Raw genomic sequence first — 23,352 nt, 5'->3', positions numbered from 1 at the left:
TTCATCTTGACTGCAAAAAGTCAAATGGCTAAAGTTTAAACACCATGGGTCACTTTATAGCCATGACAGACCAGCGTATATAAAGGGTGTGTGTCTTGTCCTTCCACTATTCATTTCAAACAGAGCAGAACGATGGACGAGACTACACAGATCGAACTTTTCATCAGTGCTTTGCGAGGGGCCATCAGAAAATTTTCTTCAGACCAGCCGAGGGACTACTCAACCTCCTTTCGAGATAAAAGTGAAGATACTTGATATATCTGTCAGAAGAAAGGGCATTGGTTTTCAGAGTGTCCAGACCGTCAAAAAAAAACAACACAGTGGCTAAAAGAGACAAAAGTCAAGATACCTGTTATCATTGTCAAGAAAAAGGACATTGGTCTCCAGATTGCCCTAAGAAACAACAGGAACAAGAAGAAGAAGAGGGGAGTTATGGAGAGGAAGAAGAGGAAGAAAGAAGACAGGTGAAGAAACAGAAACAGGATAAAAAAAAAAGAAGAAGGGAAGAAAATGAGGATGAAGAGGAGGAAAAGGCTGTGAAAGTGAAGACATTTAAAAAAAAAGAGAGAGTGAAGAAAGACAAAAGAAGAAGCCTATGAACTGTTTAAAATGTTATGTTGTGTTGTGATTTGGATTATAAAATTTGTATAAGAATAAACAGTCTATAAAACGTAAGTGTCTCTTGGTTCTGATTTTCAGAATAAGAATCTACACTCACGCACTTACACATTCACACGAACTATAGGGGTTAAAAATGGGTTTTTGAGTTTTAATTGATGTTGGCCATTGAAATATTATTTCTTTTCGAGAGACATGGGTGGCCGTGAAAAGGGCCTTTGGGTCTTGGTGGGTTTTAAACAACAAAACTTAGGAAGCAATCAACTTTAACTGCCTTAAGCCTTTGCCACGGCCAAGGCCTACTTCTGGACTGTGTACTGTCGATGATGATGATTTGGTAGAAATCACTGAGTGGTATGGTAGATGTTGCCACAGGGTTGGGTTGATTAGGTCGGGAAGGCCTTTTACTCTTCGGTCGTAACAAAGAAGTCTGATACATTTGTTTCAGACTTCTTAACTCCGCTAAAATGTCTAACAGTATCGTAACCGTTTGACTTTCACCCTCTTGCTTCTTGGCTGCTTCTTCTTGTTGTTTCTTTCTTACCTCTTCTTCTTGCTGCTGTAGGAGAAAAGTTTGTTCAGCTTCCTTTTGCTGTTGTATAAATTTCTCCTATACTTCTTTCTGTCTCTGTTTAAACTTTTCCACGTGTGGTAAAGAAGGAGAAGGTGGCGAAGGTACTGGTTCCGGAACAAATTCTTGCGAAAGAAAATCCACAAAATGCCAATTCACCTCTTCTGGAAGCAAGTCCGGGTCCCCTTGAGTAGTCTCCACGGTCGGTGCACCCCAATACATTGTGTTCTGAATTTGCGCCATGTTTATGCTCACTGTATCGCATGAATTGACTGCACACAAAAGCTAGTGCCTCTATATAGGGAATGTGACGTAACGGACTGCTCTTTTCCGATTGGGCAAATGGTGACTGAATTTTGTAACGCGTGTTTGGATTGGTCAGTCAACTCAATCTGTTTCGATCTTCCATCTCCCTATAAATAATCGCAGTTCGCTGCATTCCTTCACCTGTTCTCATCATCAAGATGTGGACCGACGTAGAATCCTCAACTCTCGTCTCGTCAATGCTGTTTAGAACGGACTTACCCATGTACGTTCGATCTTCGTGGGTCTTTGTCAAAGGGACGGATACCTGTGTATCGAAAAGAAGAATATACGTAGAAAGACAAGGTTGTTTAAAGAGAGTGATGATCTACGGTTCAGAAGTAAGACAGAGTTTAAGGACAAGAAGGAGACCTCAACGATGCCCTCTATGTTAACAGCATGGTATGTTAACATAAAACCAAAGGCGCTTTTCAGGGCCACTCCAATGCCTCGAAAAGAGATTCCTTTTCATGCCTCCATTTTTTTTTTTAATGTCTATTGTCTGTGTTCTATATCCATCTCCCATGTTCCATTTCCATTGTCCCTCTATAGTCCCATCCATGTTAAAATTCCCCATGTTAAATTCCCATTGTCCCTAGACAGTCCCATCCCACCATGTTAAATTCCCATTGTCCCTAGGGTACAAACTCTGTGCTCTCCATGTTACATTTACATAGTCCCCAGGGTACAAACCACCTATTTACAATGAAAATCCCTTAGTACCTAGGGTATCCCACCTAACTACTTACATTCTATTACGGGATGCTAAATAGTAACGATGATAAATTATATTATGGGATGGGAAATGGTGCTGATGATATATTTATGACAGAAGGGAGACCCTGGAGAAATATATATTACATTTCTAAACGTTGGTGATACTTTATTTTGTGATGTAGTCGAATGGATCATTACGTTCTGGGTAGATTTATTATTGTGCACAAGACAAATAAATTAAATATCATCTATTATAAGCAATATTATCCTAGCTGTTATAAACATACATATTTTATTGTTTTAGGTCTTTAGTGGACCTGTCAGATTCTGGTGTTGAGACAGGCACTATTGAGGCGTTTGTATCATCCATTTATTCATCACTAGGCCTCCGGCAAGATAGCGACATGACGTTCTCTGACTTCAAGAAAGTCTTCTCCCGGCGAGAGTACATGTCCACTCTGCAGCGGGCACATTTACAGCTGGAGGGTAGTTTGACTTTTGCACATCTTTTCTTCGGCATTCGTATATATATATGCATTTATTTTATTGATATTTGTGGCAAGAGTGCAGAAAAGGACGACGTGCTTCGTGGGCAGATGGAAATCTGCCCACGAACTTTTATCTGCCCACGAAACCGTTCAGTTTAATTTATTATTGAAATTACATAACGTGTATACAGTCAACTCCGCGTATATACATAGCCTCGGGACCGGACCCAAGCAATGCATATGAACGGAGTATACATTTAAGCGGAATTAATGTATATTTACAATATAAAATGGGACCATACTTTCGCTATGCACTTAAGCGATCTATGCAATTAACCGATATTCATTTAAGCGGAGCCGACTGTACATTGCTTCGATCAGTGTGCAAATGATAAGATGAAATGTATTCTCCTTTTGAAATATATCGTTAAGGTGATAATAGTAGTCACATATATATAATTATTGGGATATTATAACTAATCATATTTTGCCTTATATATTGGTCCCTGGTATTATACTATATGTAATTGTATGTGTATTGATATATTTGATTTTGATTGGGAATATCTTAACAAGTATGTAGGGCCTAAAGTTACTGAAATCACGTCTAGCTTGTTGTTTAATTGTCGTTTTTATATATCCAGGTTCACGTTCATTGTCTAATCAAAGCGACGAACCTCAGTATACCAAAAATTACTAAAGACGAATGACTCTTATCCGGGAGTATAGGTACGATGTGTACAGACTGAAATGGCCTTGCCATGTATACAATTAGTTGTTATGATCTTATTCCAAGGACAATATATCATAACTTTATTTCAATAGAGCTTAGTAGGTCCGTGGTACTAAACCGTACGGATACATTTAGCAAATCTTTGGGGATTGTTTTAATTATCACTGGGTTTTAATTCCTATTATCTTTTATAGTGACTTACCATGCCTCGTGCTTTAACCATCTATTTACTGGTAGATTTAGTGACTTGAGGGAGTGAAATCGTCCACTACTTTTGCGATGTATATTATTAATCATTGGCAGAACAGGAATAACTAAAACCCAGATAAAATACCATATTGCAAATTAATCTTATCTATGTGTTTTGCTTTGCCCCCCCCCCCCCCCCAAAGTAATGTATAGGTAGTTTCCAGCACTGAAACTGAACTTGTGGTGCAACCATTTTTCCACGTCCAAATCAATACAGATACTGTCGATGTTTCTCCAAGAAGTCCTAATAGTTTCTTTCAGCACGAATGCGACGAACCTGAACCTCAATCCATTTTCCCCACGGATTACTTCCATTAGCAGTGATACTGCTGACAACTCATTTCTCAACACCAAAAAGAGAATGGGTCTCTTATCCGAGCTGTACCACCCCAATACTAAATTGATGGAGCGGTGGGACGATGTAAAGGCTTTCCTTTCAGGCTGGAAGTATTCTGGATGACCGTGTATATACTAATACTATTCGGGCTTTTCTTAGAACGTGCACACGGTAAGTATGATTGACTAAATTCAGCAATGATATGGTAGGGAAATGTTAGGCCTGTATGTCAACACACACATTCAGATATTTCATTTTTATCAAGACGCACATAAAGATTGTAGCTTCCTTCGGCTTTTAACATTGAAAGAGAAAGCGATTGATTCCACGCAGTCTTGCAATACAGGAGACTCTATTAGAATCACAGAATAATACTTCTGCTCATTTGATTAATGAAGGATAAAGGAGGTTATTAATTTACAGATAACTTTTTCAAGAAATTGCCCTGTGTGAAAAGTCATGTATAGATTATGAAAAGCAAGATGAGATGTATCCAGTTTCCGTTATATTCATAAAGATTGAATTTTGTTTGTCCTAAGGCCGTGCAACATTTTAACGGAAAGAGTTTACACTGACACCATTAAGAATAGTTCATTCTGTTAATAAAGTGTATTATCATATTTTGCAGAATACTATGTTTTACGGGAACATGTCGGCCTGCGAAGAATCGCTGGTTACGGAGTGTCATTCACTCGGGGTGCCGCCAGCGCCATGTCTTTTACGTACGCCACTCTGCTACTTACTATGTGCCCGAACTGTATAACATTGCTCAGAGAAACATTCCTTCACCGATTCTTTCCGTTTGACTCCTTACATTCTGCACACAAGATCGTGGTCTATATGGCCTTTGTCCTGACAGGTACAACCCTTTAAACTACAATGTAATAGATTCATCAGTATCAAAACATTATATGTAGAATGCTAATTTATCTTTGTCATAACATAAGACAAAATGATGGAAAAAAGGCAATGCCTGATGTTTAAATATTTTCTAATAGAAGACCACCCAATCTTTCAAGTCGGGATCGTTAAGATTGTTTTTTTACATGAGAAACATTGTGATTTGATATATCGCTAAAATGAATGAATTCGAATAAGAACATAAAAAGTGGTGATTTCGGGCTTCACCCAATATATTAATTGACTATAATATAAATATCTAAAGTGTTAGATATGGTTTTCAATATTTCAGTGAAAGTTCCTGTCACATAGCATATCCTAAAAGAGTCAAAGTTGAATACATCGTCTTATTCCTGCTTCTACTAAAGACTTGATAGAGACATGCGAATTATGTAAGATGTAAAATCGTTATACTAACATTTTATAATTCTCTTCACAGTGATACATGTTATCGGCCATGGTTTCAATTTTTACCACATCACTACGCATGCGTCAATGGCTCTGAACTGCTATTTCCAGGAGTATTTTAGAGCGTAAGCCAATCATTTTAAAGTCAGATAATTCATATTATACCGTTATAAATTATTAAACATTGAGTCAGACACAAGCCAGTCTCTTTTGTCCAAAAGGAAGTATTTCTTTTCTTTACGTGATTAAAATCATGAGGCAAGTTACTTTAGTTTTTACATCACATACTTTTTAGGTCATATGTTTCGTCCTCATTGGTAATGTTTCACGATACCATGCCATTGCAACTAACGAAGTCTGTCATGATAAGCTCTTGACAGGCATAATATACCAACATGTTTATTGATTGTCCTACATAGTTTTATCTTGGAATATGATCTTCTGCTAAACTATATGTGGCATTGGCTTTAGCCGGAAAAAAACTGGCTCATTGCGCATACAGTGTATTTCAGTATAAATCGTTATTTAACCAATAATATCACCCAATTATCGAGATCTTTCCAAATATCGAGGGACACTGGCTTGATCCTTTTTAAGCAGACTCGGAAAACTGTATTATGTCCACTTTTTAAAATCAACGATAGCTAGAGGAACATACATAAATGTCAAAATCGATATACGTACTGAGGAACATATTCATTTATAATAGAGCAATATAAATTAAGTTAAACTGACTTTGTAACACACAATCAAAATATGGTTCAGACAACATTTATTTTTAACAACACATTACTTATATCCAAGCGTTTATTTCTTTGATTGATTATGCAACTTCTGAGATATTTTTTATTTCAGAACCCACGAGCTAGCGTCATTTCAATATTAATATCTAGCTACCATTGGGCTAATAAATAATGCATATACTATTATTTTAATCCTTTATTTTCCAATGCATCAAATTCACCATTAACAAAAAATGTCTAAATTTTAAATTGTTTTAAACACAAACTTTAAACAAAATACTTTAACAGGCATACTCTCCGCTTTAAAATATTGCTTCTCTTCATGTTGTAATTTTAAGGTAATTTTTGTCTTAAGATATGTTTCCTCTTCTTTACTCGCCGCCTACTATGGCAACCACATCGGTTGTTGAAAATATTGGTTTATGCTATAACAAGAAAACATACACTGCTAATACAATATTAAAACTGATGTTCAATACATCAAGCATTTGGCAACAAGAAAATCAAACACGAATATCAATGCGTGTTCTCAAGAAGGCGCAGAAAAAGAGGAGGAGGAGGAAGAAGACAACATGATATGATTAATAGGACCAGGTAGGTCCGAAGTGGTACGATTTCTGACCTCATTGGAAGATATGGAAGATAATCTAGTGTTATCGGTTCGTTTGCGTTTGACTATTAATACTATGTACTGACTTAGAGCCTTACGTGACAAGGAGAAAGCAAAATAGCTCAATCCTGTTCCACACTCGTCGTCGATACCGAAATGTTGCCTGACGTGATAGGAAAAAGCCAAATGGCTCAATCCTGTTCCCAACTCGTATGCAGCATAGCTAGATCATCCAAGATGTCGCGACTGTATTTTAAAATACCCACATCGGTTTAAGAAAAACAAGGGCCGAGCATGAAACAAGGTTCTTCCTACAACGCAAGATTGAATTGTTTCTGATGTGAACAAATGGAACTTTCAATTCGATTTTACTTTCTTCATAAACAAATAATAACAAATTTCGTACCACGTTTAAAGGCCAACGTTCATTAGAAAGAATTATGATGTCAGAACAGAAAACATGTTTCTGTGTAAAAGCAATATCACCAGTGAAGATTTTTTAAGATTTGGTGAATGTTTCATATATTGGATTCTAACGAAACAGAAAGCTAAACCCTCGACAAATCGGTACCTTTTATCTTATGAGATGGCCGTAATGGACATCGACCATCAGATGAAATATTTCATTACAGAGACAGATATATGTGCCTATCTAGAATAATGCTTGCAGGCATAGATATTCAGCCGACACTTAAGTCGATTTCATCTGCATTGAACAATGATCAAGGTTATGTATTCCATGGTAAAATACTAAAATACAAGTTTAAACGATTGTATGGTTATCTCGAAATTAACCTGTAGTCAACAGAAGTAGACTGCGTAAACGTGGACAAGCACAATTTTATAAAACATAAACGGTTTGATAGCGGTAATAGTATATATGTTATTATCATCTGATGGGAATTTGCAATTAAGAAATTGGAGACTTCCTCATTATTAAGTCCATACTTAAACATTTCTTTGTGAAAGCACTCCTTTGTATACAAAGTTATGTTGCTCTCCTTCATTCAATAGACTGAGCATTGTTTGTTGATCATCTATTTTGACATAATAGCAGTTTTAGAATGAGGTTATTTTCGAAACGTTACTTCAAATTTCAACAAGATACTTTTGTATAAGGTTTACCTTATAACTGCATCATAATTAAAGCCATGTTAAGGATTTTTGTTTGATTTGACTTTTTCTCTTTTTTTATATTATAAGATTGTAAAATGATATTAGATCTGTAAACATTATTTTATATTGCTCCTTTACACGCATGCATAAGCACTCGCACGCATATAATCATTACCAAAATAATAAATGTGCAAGCTTTAGTCGTAATCTAATCATTCAAGGAAAACCAAATGACACTTTCCTCCACCATTAGTGTAATTTTGTCAGAAATCGCAGTCGGTAATGTCTTGCGTCATCTTGTTTACAACCTGTATCCAAACGTCAGTTGCTACAAGTTTTGTATCAATCTGATATTTCTTTTTTAAGGATTCACCGGGATTCTCCTGTGCGTGCTGGTATTCATTATGTGCGTCTTTGCATCGGCATACGCACGACGTTACCTGTTCAAAGCTTTCTGGCGGACACACAAATTGTTCATTCCGGTATATCTTCTGACGTTTTTCCACGGCAGCATGCAGATGATACAAAGTCCCGACTTCCCATGGTTTGTTATGGGCCCGGCATTTTTGTACGTAATAGATGACATAATTAGTCTCAACAGAAGCAAGGTGCAGATATGGATCCTGAAGGCGGAGTTACTACCATCGGGTAATTTATGACTTTCTTCATCACATATTCTGGCCTTCTTTCTCTTCTTCAATTATTGTAAGCTTTATGTAGCAAAATGGAGTATATATTGAGAGAAAGCGAAAACTCAGAGTTTAGTTCCATGGTTTCTGCTTGAATGGGTTTCTGCTCCGTTACTGCGTACAAACGTAATTAAGATGGAACAACTTCTCCTTACACTTTTCAAGACTGAGACTTAATATTTAGAAAATGATTGCGGGCGATACATATAAATACATATTGCAGTGGATTTCGAATAATTTGTTTTATATAATGAATAAGAACGTAGGGAAAACATATAACTGGAAACGCAACAACGTGTACACTTGGTTTAAGAAACACTACCCTCATTGTATGATATCCAGAAAGCGAATCTTGTGATTAAATATAGATTCTTTGAAGGAACACAATTTTCATGCTCCACCAGTGAGGCTGGGACTAGGATATTGGTCTTTACAGTCGTAATTTTATGCAAAAATGACATCATACCCTATAAATATGAAAAGGCGAAAAGAGGCGAAGAAGTTGGATCATATAACTGAATTATTAAACACGTAATCAGGGCATCCAAAACAGTATGACAGAAAAGATATAAGTAGTTTTTTAATAACAATATCATCAATACTACTACTACTAATACTAATAAAGATAATAATAACAATAAAAAATAAATAGCATAAGTAAGTAAATAAATAAATAAAAGAACAAGACGACGATGGGGAAGACAAAGAGGAAGAAGAAAAAGTCGAAGATGAATGTTAGGTATATTTAATTTATATTGCTTGCTTGACCATTGTCCGTGATTGAGGGTATAGTAATGGCATACCTGACTTTAAAACGAGTTGCTAGAGTTTGGTGGACATTATACTGTTTCGGCCGTAAAATCATCTTTAATGAAGCAAGAAATTAAAAACATTTTAGTTCAATATGTGGTGTGAAAAGAAAGTTTAAGATGACAATGCTTTGGTTTTGATTACTAAAACATATATATGGATTGGAAAGGAACTTAAAGGAATTGTAATTTAAAAAACTAGATGGAAATATAACTAAAAGAGAGAGAGAGAGAGAGAGAGAGAGAGAGACCTATAATGGAGAGGCAGAGATTTAAAGAGGGAAGGGAAATAGAGATAAAGAGAGATACAAAAAAGAAAAGCATATACATATGCACATAGAGAGAAAGACAGAAAGAAATAAAAATGCAAATGCAGAGAGAAAACTATAAATTCAAATTAATAACCCTTTTCCAATAAAAAGAAGTCAATACATTTTTCCTCGTTCTGAAACAATTATTGAAAACTTGAAATGGCCAAATGATCATTGGATTTTATTAATACAAAATGTACGTACTGGCAAATCTCGTGAAGACTACACTTCACTCTCGGTAAAACAAGGTACTGATTATGATGTGGTTAAGAAATGTATCTTGAAATGTTTTGAACTAATACCTGGGGCATATCGAAAAAGGTTTAAGTTATGAAGACCAGACACTTGAAAAGAAACATGCTGAATTGTAAAGGTAAAAGAGAAACTATTATATAGGTAGCTAAGCAGGCTGATCTAGATAATATGAGACAGCTCATATTATTTGTGGAGTTGAATATTTGCGTTAAGAGTGATCTGAAGCCTTACCTTGAACATGAAAAAGACGAAACCTTGGAAAATGCTGCTCGCATAGTTTATGATTATTCCTTGACTCAGTAAGTTTTATTTGTCAATAAGTCTTCCTCGCTGCAGTTTTTTTTTTAGCAAAGGAAAAACCCATTTGAGTCTCAAATTTCTGATCTCAAATAAGCAACATAATCATGACAGAGCTATTAAAATGTTCGTTTTTCTAAGAGATCTTGGCTGTTTTGGCTTTGTATTGAAAACAATACATTGGTTGGGTGAAAGAAAAAAAAACAGAAAGCAACGTCAGTCTGATTCTAGCTTGGGGAATTCGAACCATTCATGTCGAAACCTTCTATATCACGTATTGGTGATTCTGTCAAATTCCATACCTCTTAAAATTGAAAGGAACACAGGAGCTTCACATTGTCTGAGAAGTCGTCTGCTGGTAAAAGTGCTAATATTTCTCTCCACTGTGTCAATTTTGCGTCATACTAAGCTTCAGGACCCGTGAAAATAATCTGAACAGTTACGTCTTTACTCATCGTAGGTATTCATTTATTACTAAGCTATGACCTAGCTGGAGATAAGGTCGCGGTTAATTCACTCGGAACTGGCAAGCCTTGTTTGGATCACAAAGTTTATTGTATTGAAAAGAAGTCCTTATTTGTATACCCAGCCCATGGAATTACCAGAGCTATGGTAACAATTACTCTCAAATATGATGTTGATCAGAACATTATTTCTTTACCTGACTTATTTATTGGTCAGTCTTTTGATGAGGTAGTTTGTACACATGGTATTGATGAAACAATACAACTTGTTTACAGTGATCCTCATTTTACTACTCATTCTCTTTATTCTAATCAGGGTGGCAAAAACAATCATTCATTGTCAAACATAAATGGGATCCTGAGATCTCCTCTCTGTTTCAGAGGGTTTCTAGCGACAATTAAGCCACACGAGTATCAGTTTGTTAGTTTGTGAGAACTGGGGTACTTACGAGGAAATGGAGATCATCTGAGGTACCTGTTGTGCTTAGTAGCTACTGAGCTTTCACATATTTATTCTTCAGTAATATAGACACGACATTCTTTATCTAGCCGATGAAGGTCCCTTGGTTTGTCATACAGGAATCAGTTTGACGTATCACTAAATCTTGAATCCTTGTTTTGGCCAAAACTAAAACTGTGACATTCCTCATGTCACGCTTCTCAAATAGTAGGAAAGCCAAATCAAAAGATATATAAGGCTCATATCCAACCTATTGTTGCATTCAAATAACCACTGAGCAGACTAATGTTATACTATGTTGGTGCCATACCCAAGAGTAAGTCAGGCAACCAATGATTGTTGACCATAACGTGTGCACATATAGGATTGATAAAGGCAATAGTTTTGAGAAACAGTAAGGTAGCTTTGACACAAGACTTCATCAAAGTTTGGAAACTATAATACTGTCATATTGCATTGGTACAGGAACAAATTCGGACGAGGGTGTTTATTTGCTATTAATTGCTGTTAGGAACTTGTTTATGAACCAGGTTTTGGACTTACTGTTGTGGACCATTGAAGTTATTAAAAGAGAAAGTTCTTTCAAAAGACAATTCCAATATTTATCTTCTATGTTTCTGTTTAAAATATAAATTGTCAAAGTCTTGTGAAATGGCGAGATCTAATCTTCACTCTACTCGATCAAAAATTAAATTAAAAATGAAATTAAGATATGAAAGAAATACAAAGGAAAAAAGTGTTCAGCCTGGAGACAGAGTTCTATCTCTCTTCAACACGCCTAAGAATCTTCTTCGGCAAAAACTTTCTATGTGATGTATATATGAATGACAGTTGTAAATGCCAAGCTTAGCAACTAATTTATTTGCCACAATGCCTGTACAGTTTACATTTGCCTCGCACAGATGTGACGGCGCTGATAGCAAAGAAACCGCCTGGGTTTGAATACAAGTCAGGCCAGTGGGTGCGGGTCGCATGCTCGTCCCTGGGATACGGAGAGTTTCATCCCTTCATCTTAACCTCAGCACCTCATCAGATGCACCTTTCCTTCCACATCCGAACCGTAGGTCCATGGACCAAGAACCTGAGACGCCTGTTTGACCCTAGCAATCTGCGAGGCCGGGATATGCCGTGCGTAAGTTTGCATTTTGTCTACTTGCTAATGTGATCAAAAGCAAAACTGAGCAAGAAGTCTAAATGGATCTGAGGTCGCTCACATGGCTGACATCTGAAACGAAAGGGCTGTTGTCGAATCAATCTTAATAGAATGCTTCTTTTTCAAATTTGTTCCAACGCTGTTGTTTGCCCATGTTATGAAAACAAGCGATGCGCTGTTTCTCTAGGTATCGGTATCTTCATACATATTTGCTTGTACATCAGGATAATTTATGCAATACCGAATCGCAGAACGCTTTATTTCAAAGGTTTATAATTCGAATTAGCAGATCTTTGCTTTATATAATATTGCGTAATTCACTTATAATGATAGATATCACATACATATTTGATGTCTGACCATCATTTGTATAATTATTAAAGCCATTCCAGGTGTCAATTTGATCAAATTCTTTTAAGCTGTGAAGAGAGTATGATAAGCTTCTTGTTGATAGCGATGGAGCCAAACGGGATGACAGATTGTCATCATTAATATATATATATATATATATATATATATATATATATATATATATATATATATATATATATATATATATATATATATATATATATATATATATATATATATATATATATATATATATATATATTCATACACTCTTCGAGATAGAAAACGTTCTATAAAATCTTGTCAAATTCTCTTAAGTCGTTGTTGGGAGATGTAAATTAAAGAGTATTTCATTTTCAGTATCATTGCAAATGTCTGACGTCAAATCAATCCCCTATGTAAACATTTCAAAGCCCGTACTACGAAAACAGACAAGCTAGGAAGGCCCACAGATGTTGAAGTTTGTTTAAAACAAATTATACTTTAAAGAGAATATTTAAAAATAGATTTAAGTTTGAAAAATTAAACCTGTATTTTTCTATATTTCACGGAATTTGTTCAGTTATAGAGAAGTTAGAATTTGGGGTCACATTGTCTTCATTTGGCACCAAACCCACACAGCTCTAAAACCGCTAAAATCGTGTAACCTCTCTATGCCAGATTGTTTTCTTTGACATATGGTGACATTCTGATGGCTTTTTGTTAAGATTATATGTGAAGATTTCATTTTTCAAGAACCGGCCGCCATATCTAATGGCGGGTGGGTATCTTTTGTTCAAATTTCAAAGGCATGCCAAGCTGGGATGTGTTCGTTAGGTTTTGTAATTTTCTATGCAGTAGTTTTGGAGAATATATATATTTGAAACATTAATTAGATTTAGCCGCGCCTGTCATATTTGATGATGAATTGGCATCATTTACATAAATTTAAAAGGTGTTATTGCCATACTACTTTCTGTCAACTCCGGTCAATTGCTATAAATTGAATCGCTTCAAGAATTTAGTTAAATAATTTTCGGTTATATTTTGTAAAAGCAGCCATATTTAATGATAGATGGGTTTCACTTTTACAAGCCCTGTAGCCTAAAAAATCCAGACATTTTCTGATGTGTTTGATGAAATTGTTTTTTTTAAAGATATCGGCCAGATACTTCTATTGTTATTAAATAAGGCTACTTTTGCTTCCTGTTCGGTATTATTTGCATGAATATTAAAGATGTCTGTGTCAAATTAATTTATATAGAGCTTGTCTGAACTCTGTTCAGCGTTTTCTGAGAAGACGTTGTATTAAGCTTTACTATTTTTAGCAAAGGGGGAGGCATTTCAAAGATTTCAAAGCTCTTCATTCCAGATTAATTTGTGCCAGATTTGCTCACATTTGTTCAAGACATTTATTTGAATGTTTTGTTGTGGTTTCTAGTACATATATCGCTACTTCCAAATGTTCTTAGGTGCTATCAATTTAATAACTTTACACAGATTATTTAAAACAAAGACAAAAAATAACGTTCATGTGCGCTGTGATACATTATACATGCTATTATTTATTATTCCTGCTCTATACGTTCTTCATGCTATTATTTATTAGTCCAGCTGTATACGTTATTCATGCTGTTATTTATTATTCTTGCTTTATACGTTCTTCATGCTATTATTTATTATTCTTGCTATATACGTTCTTCATGCTATTATTTATTAGTCCAGCTGTATACGTTATTCATGCTATTATTTATTATTCTTGCTTTATACGTTCTTCATGCTATTATTTATTATTCCTGCTGTATACGTTCTTCATGCTATTATTTATTAGTCCAGCTGTATACGTTATTCATGCTGTTATTTATTATTCTTGCTTTATACGTTCTTCATGCTATTATTTATTATTCCTGCTGTATACGTTCTTCATGCTGTTATTTATTATTCCTATTGTACACGTTCTTCATGCTATTATTTATTGTTCCTGCTGGATAGGGGGTTTCGCGGTGGCACGGAGTTACTGATCGTAGCGCCTAAAATTACCTCCCTTAGCTCCAATGCGCATGGCCACAACAAATTTCCAGTTCCGGATAGTTCACCGTTCTACACTTGGTTAGCGAAACATAAAGTTAACAAAGGAAGGTACCTTAGCTGTACTACAGATCATTATGTTTAAGCCAATGAATCAATTATATATGTCAAACATCTTTTGTTCATAAGTAAGAATAGTTATAGACATTAAATCAGATAATTAGATTCAGTGTCCATACTTACATTACATCAGATAATTAAATAATATTTACTGTCCATACTTAAATGATATCAAATAATTAAATTAAATAGACTGTACATACCTGATAATATAAATTCATTATCTATAATTTCAGACACATTTGTATGAACATTTTACTCTGCTCTCCGATTTTAAACATTTATTGCAGATTTTTGGTTATATAACCTTATCGAAAACAATCTCAACAATTTGAATTTTTCATGTGTTGATAAATCCTTCTTTCTCAGTTATTTTCGCAAGGCTAATAGTTCGTTTATAACACGTTAAGAAAGTTATAACACGAGTTCGATACTTTGGCTGATTTGTAATGCTGAATATTTTAAACCAGAACAGTCCTTTTTTTAATGGAACATATTTATTAATGTATTCAGAGGAACTTAACAAAGCAATAATTGCATTAGCTATTATAAAGATAAATGAGTGTAATTAATGCAGACGGAATATTTATGCATATTAGGTTGTAAATATTCAGATTAAATAACATGCCCATTTAATTTTTTTTTGTTGTTTCACTTTCTTTTTGACTTTTGAAACATAAATATCTGACGGTTCAAGCAATAACTTTCAGCATGATTTTTCTTTGCTTATGCTGACACGTAATAACTCTCAAATTTGCTGGGGTCTTTAGACAACATTTCTGATTGCCACCAGCAAATTCATCTAGAACAATCTTCTTAAAATTAGTTTAATTCTGTCTAACTTTCCTTGCATCAAATATGTAAGTTTTAAAGATCCAATTACTTCACAGATTCCGTCATATTACTTTGGTTTGCCTTTTAAATCAATATTGATCCACGTGACCGGATGTAAAATTGCAAGCAATATGATTTAAGAAAGATACTGCTTGTAAGAACATACTGTACAAGTTAATAATAAATTTATACTCATAAATATTCATATTTGTTGTCTTTATCTATCAGTCATTCTTTCTAACTTAGCATCATTTTATACTCGTTTTTAACCATAAGTATGTTTATGTAATATACATATGCGAACACCCATTCATTCGAGGATATACATACCCATGCACCAGATGAAAGACGACATACATACAGACAGACAGACAGATAGGTGAGAGCCACAAATGCCATATGCACGCATAGTGTGTCTAATATCGATATTTCTCCAAAGTGTATACTCTAAAATTTCCAACCGTTCAAGGAAATAAAATTAAAATAATCATCAATGAGACTCGCACGTGCGCCTGTCTGTTCAAGCATGGTTGACATTTATGCATTTAAAAAAAAACTCAAGTTAATTCATGAAAAATATAATGAACATTAATAGAAAAGCAAGTCTAAATAAATAATAAAAATCCTTAAGAAGTTAGAATTTTGTTCTCGTTATCGTTCAACCTCCATTAACTGCTATGATTGAATCTGTACAAAATAAACATATTTTCATTATTCTTCAAGCGAGATAAATTTCAAGAACTTTTTACGCAGCGATACACTTTCGCACAATCATATAATACCAACTAGAGCATAAGGTAGTAAGGGAAAGATAATGAAGTTCTGAAATGGGCAGTTGAAAGCTGGGAGCAAGTTAGTGAAAAAAAAAAATAAAAGATGTAAAAATAATTGATCAAATATTGATAGAATTTCTTTTTAAGATAGTGAGATATCGATCCTGCTTGCATAATGTGAGCGGTCTGTCACATTTTCTTGATCTACATCTGCCATCTTAATTGATTGAACTATCCGGAAGTGAGTTGCACCGATATGCCCTATGGTGTTTTCAAGGGGATATACTATCCGTGAAAACCCCTGTACGTTATTCATGCTGTTATTTATTATTCCTGCTGTATACGTTCTTCATGCTGTTATTTATTATTTCTGCTGGATACGTTCTTCATGCTGTTATTTATTATTCCTGCTGTATACGTTCTTCATGCTGTTATTTATTATTCCTGCTGTATACGTTCATGCTGTTCTTTATTATTCCTACTGTACACGTTCTTCATGCTATTATTTATTATTTCTGCTGTATACGTTCTTCATGCCATTATTTATTATTCCTACTGTACACGTTCTTCATGCTATTATTTATTATTCCTACTGTACACGTTCTTCATGCTATTATTTATTATTCCCACTGTTCACGTTCTTCATGCTATTATTTATTATTCCTACTGTACACGTTCTTCATGCTATTATTTATTATTCCTACTGTTCACGTTCTTCATGCTATTATTTATTAATCCTACTGTACACGTTGTTCATGCTATTATGTATTATTCCTACTGTACACGTTCTTCATGCTATTATTTATTATTGTTACTGTATACGTTCTTCACGCTAGTATTTATTATTCCTGCTGTACACGTTCTTCATGCTATTATTTATTATTCCTGCTGTATACGTTCTTTATGCTGTTATTTATTATACCTGCTGTATACGTTCTTCATGCTGTTCTTTATTATTCCTGCTGTATGCGTCCTTCATGCTGTTCTTTATTATTCCTGCTGTACACGTTCTTCATGCTGTTCTTTATTATTCCTGCTGTACACGTTCTTCATGCTATTATTTATTATTCCTGCTGTACACGTTCTTCATGCTATTATTTTTTTATTCCTGCTGTATACGCTCTTCACGCTATTATTTATTATGCCTGCTGTACACGTTCTTCGTGATATTATTTATTATTCCTGCTGTATACGTTCTTTATGCTGTTATTTATCATTCCTGCTGTATACGTGTTTCATGATATTATTTATTATTCCTGCTGTATACGTTCTTCATGCTGTTATTCATTATTCTTGTTGTATACGTTCTTCATGCTGTTACACACGTTTAGCTATATGTCTACTGCCAATACTTCCTTCACTTTTGCTATTCTTACATGCTCAAAGGCTTACTAAATCCAAGTTAGTGTATTTTTACCAGATAAGCAAAAATAGAGCATTATATGTTTGTATGTTCCAGCTTTTGGTGGACGGTCCGTTTGGGGAGGAACATCAAAATTGGTACCGGTATGAGGTTACGGTACTGATTAGAGGTGGGATTGGCGTAACGCCCTATGCATCCATTTTGCAGGATATCGTCCAAAAAACGTCCCTGGGAAGTTCTGTCTTCAGCAAAAAGGTGACCACTTTCTCTATTGTTTATATAGAAAAAATAAAACTTTATGATAATCAAAGTTTAAATAATTTGATGAGTGTCGTAAATAGCTTTTTTAAAGTAAATCATACTCGATTGACGTCATTACACCTGATAGAAATAAACAAATGCAGTATAATTGCCGACATGCAATTTTTGCGAGTCAATGGTCGACAGAACGTATTATATTATCCAACATAAGACTATGTGCTACTAAAATTATTTATCTTTATTCTTTTTCTGCTTGTGTCACACCAAAATATTGTTCTAAATATTATATTTTTTTTTATTATTTGTGGTTCGATCAAGAAGAAACATTTTGAGGTAGTTAATAAAAAAGTATCACATTTAGCGCTTATTTACTCTAAATGTCAGTTATAAAACCACTTCGTTTTATGTTTGCACGCTTTGTAAAAAAATTCTCACTATAATAATTTTCACCTCTATTCCTGTCGACATATCAAACAGTAGTTAAATAATGCCTTATCATCACGTCTGTGATTGAACATACAACTAAAGATAAATAACCTAGAGAAGTATATATAAACTCAGCAACATTTTCCTGATTCCGACATTCAGTGATTTTGGGTAATGTTTCCACCTTTCTACCAAGGTGTACTTCATGTGGGTGACGAGAACACAAAAACAGTTCGAATGGATAACAGCTATTATTCGCGAGGTGGAGAGCGACTGCAATGACTTAGTAGATGTGCACATTTTCGTTACCGAATTCAGGAGGAGATTTGTTCTGCGTACAACCATGCTGGTAGATCACCGATTTATTATTTTTTTTAAAACTTGTTTTAATTCATAACCTATGAGCATAAGTTTGATAGAATTTTGACCGTTAAGCAAGAATCAACTAATTCTTGCAAAGAAAGCTGGATGTTCCCTCTCGGCACGAAATGCAGAAAAAATAAATTCAATTTCATCTGCTGATTTGATCCAAACATGAACTGTGTGGATTGAAGACTGCCATGAAAGGGGATTGGTCACGTACACAGATCTATTGCTACCGTAATGTTTCCAAGATAAGGTAATCTTTTCCATTTTCTAAGTATAATTCCGAAAAGATGATAACATTCTGCTAAGCTAAGTACAGCAGCTAAGCTAAAAATTACCTCAAAAATCAATTTTTATACCCTGTAAGTTAAAGCTATGGGCAAGTAACTTTGCAAATATTCATTACTACTTTATGTTGTTCATTTACAATGCATAGCAGCTGGGATTATTGTACATGTACCATGTAAACAAAATATATGACAAAAACGAGGACACTGAATGCAAGAAGAAGAAGAAGAAGAAGAAGAAGAAGAGGGGAAGGAGAAGTAGAAGCAGCAGGAGGAGGAGGATGAGGATGAGGAGAGAACATATTTTAATAACAATGGTAAAACAATAATAAAAAGGAATAGCAAACGTCAGATTATTTGCTGTTGTTGCTGCTATTACTATAGACTCCTACTACTACTACTACTACTACTAACAATACTAATAATTTTTCTTTAAGTATATATGTGAGCGGCACTTTCAAAAGGTAGCTGGAAAGAGACTGTTCACCGGCTTGAAAGCCACAACTCATTTTGGAAGACCACGATTCTATGACTTTTTGGAAGCTCTCCGCTACAGTCACAAGAAGGTAGTTAGCATGCTTTGATCCTCCAGGCAGTTTTGGATTTAATATGAAACAAAATTAACTTCATGTTTGCCTACATACTTCAGAGTCACCACTCACATGTGACTGTTCATCTGTTGAACATTGAAACAATAGAACCCTATGAAATAAGAAGGGGGTGTCGATAATTTAAACTCAGTGTCAAAGTTGACATATTTAACGTTATATTCAATTGAATGCGTTTTTAAATTTTGGTGAGGCTTTATATTTTGGTAGAGGAAACATACAGGCGAAAAATTTCCTATAATTGGGAAAACCTCCCTATATTCGTGAAGTGGAGATTGGGTGATTCTCAAAACTTTATCTCAAGTTTATTACCTTTCCAACTACAGAAATCAGATCAGACACCTTTAAAGGAAGGTCTTCCTAATTTGTCCACGAGACACTGGCTACTTATGAAATAACTTCAATAGTGATACATTATTACATTGCCTTTGCCTCCGCTTAAAATCAGTTGCGATTGTTGCAGGTTATTATAATGTTACCCAGCTCGGAATTTCTGATAGCTGTCTGTTACTCATAAAACTTACAACGCAATCGTAATGCAGTTAATGGCAGTCTGTTTCAAGTTAATTTAAAATGCATCTATAAAGCATCTTACCGCATTTGTTATGGCGTTTAAATGGTTACCTTCATTTTTGTGTCAGTAGAAAAGTAAATACCGGTTATGTCCGTTTACCATCAGTATTATTTAAATGTACTTAAACTTTTAATTCTTTCTATTTGGACAGGTGGAGAAGATCGGTGTGTTTAGTTGTGGGCCTGTACCAACGACACACAGCGTAAACAAGGCATGCAAGGAGCTCAGCAAGTTTAGCAGACCTACCTACATTCATCACTTTGAAAACTTTTAGATCTCATTTACAGTTTTCACTGCCAATGTATTCATTCAACTATTTAAAAAAATTGATTGCAAGGAAGAAACATGTAAATTAATCATTATAGTTGGCGGAGGTTGGCGATATATTTGAATAACTAGATAATCGTCTACAGAAAAGACCTTTAAAACAATGATTTTTGTGCAACAAACAAAGTATTGGCAAATACAATTGACATTGACCTACGCAAAATAAAACAATTGCAAATGTGTGTGTCTGTAAGAGAGAGAGCCAGGCAAAACCTGTTCCCATATTATTCGATTATTAATGTTCATGATGCATATAACATTCGTGTTAGATTGATATTTTAAGCCATGCTAACTTTCCTTTTACGATGTAACAGTCTGTTAATATAAGGTACATGTTTCAAAGTTATAGAGAAAACAAAAGCATATCAACGTATTTATTCCATTTGGTGTTAATAATTTCAGTGGTCAACATATCTGCATTATTTTGTTCTCGATGTAAATAATAGTTGCAATCATAAAATACCTATTTATTACAAGTGTTCTTTTAATGTTGTCGTACAAATGTGTTATATTTGCCCTGAATAGACCTACATGTCCACCTTGATTAATTGCCAAGAAGCAGATCTCGGGAGCTGATGATCCCACCTGTCCCTGTAAACAGGGAGTGTAGTTGTGTTCAGAAAATGCTACTTGACAGTGGTGATATAGTAAATTACTCAGGGTACATTTGTACACAAGCCACTAGTCATTAAGCAGAACATTCATACTTAATGTATGATCTCAGCTGTATGAAGATGCATACCAAACATAAATTGTAATTAATTGGTCATAGTTCAGCTAAACACTGACATAGAAAAATGCAGCTAAAATTAAGCAGTATAATGTTGCATATGAGAATTTTCTTTTATCCAATATTATTAAGGTAATTATTGTCTGCAACCAAAATTGAATGTATCAGATAATCAGGGATCACAAGTCTACTATATGATAACTCAGCAGTGAAATTTTGCACTTAGCCAAGGTTTCGGTTTCGTCGGTATAAAGTTGAGTGGCAAATTTGAGAAAAGTGGAATAATTGCGCAGAAAGGAAATGGGGTGGGTCAGCCAACCACGGACCATTATTATGCCAAAATAATATGGTGTATTCTGAACAGATACCAAAGCTAGATAATAAAGCTTAGTATCCTAAATAATAATATGCATACTAAATTTGCTAATAGACTAACAACGGAGTCCTTAGTGGGCATGCCAATCAGAGTCCAATGTTATTCTGAAAAAAATCAACCGATGTCATCAATATCATGCAGCACATCAAACCGCACTGAACTCCATTTTAAATCCATCGAGTTATTGTACATAATGCAAACGAATCGGCGCACCAATCATGAGCTATAATTGCACTAAAAATAACATATACTGATGATAATTACCCTCATCAAAGGTCAACCAAAACTGAGTCGTTTCTTTGAAGAACATTTTAAAACAGAAATGTGTTTGTGAGGAAACAAAGGTAGGTGGATTTATGGATCATGCTGCATAAGCCACAAAAAGAGATGATCAAGCTATATATAAAATCAATTTTTGAAATTCAACAATAATTAACGGTATTACTTACTCTAGGGTAAACGCTGATGGGTCATAAAATAAAGGCTATAACTCCACTAAACCATGTCGAACCAAGTTTGCAATTAAGATGTGTCAAAGTGTCATAAAAGTAGAGATGCATATCAAATACGTACTTTAAAGAAAACAAAAACTATTGAATGTATTTTGCTGTAAGATGACCACTAAACTCAGGCAAAGACCAAAGCCTCATCAACATTAAGCCGCGTGCTAAATTTGAATTAAGCCCACTATTATGTAAAATCTACAATGCAGAAGGGAAAGTGGGACAGACGGAAGGAAAGAAGGACATATATGACCAGTTTAGTCTTCCCATTTTTGATTGAGCGTTCGTTAAGAGAAAGGTAGTACTGTTGAATCGTTTAAAAGATGGGAAGGAAGACAAATTAGAAAAAGATCAATCGAAAATGACAATATTAGCATTTTGCTACACTATAACACGCATTTAATCTGCTTACGAAACAAAATGTGACTTGTTCAGACATATCAATGATGTTGTAAAATGTATCAATCATTTTGATAATGATTATTGATTTCATTTGCATTGATCCTTTATTAAATTGATATGGTTTTGAAATCTGGCTGAATATTTTTGCTTGCTCTCTTATTTTTGAAAGTGTTCATCATTCTTATATTATTACCTTCATCTTCATCATCATCCTCTTCTTCTTCTTGTCTAGGTTTACATCACGGTTACACTATGAAAGCCGATACAATATAACTTTTATTATGTAAATATGGTAGCATTATCAGCTGTTTAAGAGGTTCACAGTTTGAAAATCATATGATTGATGTTGAAGCAATTGGATGTCATGTATTCATGTATATTACTTATGCGTTGTATTATGGGAATACTACTAATAATATAAAATGTGGCGTGAAAACGTTTTGCGGACAACATGATAATTCACAAAACGCAGCAGATGATTCGACAACACATAGCACATCAGTTTATTTTCCAACACATAGTGCATCGGAAGACCTAATGTTAACCAGACCTACAACACCAGCATATCTTACACAGATACAGATCTCTAGCACATTACGTATCAGTAGATGTACCGACAGACAACACCGCATTTCTACCGACGCATAATGCACCAGAAGTTATGGGTCTACATTGTTAACTTATCAGAAAACTTTTCAAAGGGAAGTAATTTGTTTATATCAGATAGAAGATGCAATATTTACACTACTCATGTCAGCTTGTCAGACACGAATACTGAAAAATGATATGATAAAATAGATAAACACAAGAAGG

General features: G+C 34.7%; 1 protein-coding gene across 1 annotated transcript in view; it reads left to right on the top strand.

Moving 5' to 3' along the window:
• LOC149773796 (dual oxidase 1-like) overlaps positions 1 to 20,475 on the top strand; it is a 65,667-nt gene extending 45,192 nt beyond the window's left edge. Inside the window, 11 exon segments of the mRNA XM_089945994.1 lie at positions 2,514 to 2,654; positions 4,120 to 4,187; positions 4,645 to 4,875; positions 5,356 to 5,449; positions 6,180 to 6,226; positions 8,157 to 8,441; positions 11,981 to 12,210; positions 17,776 to 17,934; positions 18,563 to 18,715; positions 19,457 to 19,585; positions 20,353 to 20,475. Coding sequence (XP_089802120.1) covers positions 2,514 to 2,654; positions 4,120 to 4,187; positions 4,645 to 4,875; positions 5,356 to 5,449; positions 6,180 to 6,226; positions 8,157 to 8,441; positions 11,981 to 12,210; positions 17,776 to 17,934; positions 18,563 to 18,715; positions 19,457 to 19,585; positions 20,353 to 20,475 — 1,660 coding nt within the window.
• The last annotated feature ends 2,877 nt before the right edge of the window (positions 20,476 to 23,352 follow it).

This window comes from Sinohyriopsis cumingii, unplaced genomic scaffold, assembly GCF_028554795.1.
Source record: "Sinohyriopsis cumingii isolate HCF-2022 unplaced genomic scaffold, ASM2855479v2 utg000553l, whole genome shotgun sequence".
NCBI lineage: Eukaryota > Metazoa > Mollusca > Bivalvia > Unionida > Unionidae > Sinohyriopsis > Sinohyriopsis cumingii.
The sequence above is the reverse complement of the archived record's forward strand: the minus strand, read 5'-3'. Positions and strand labels throughout refer to the sequence as shown.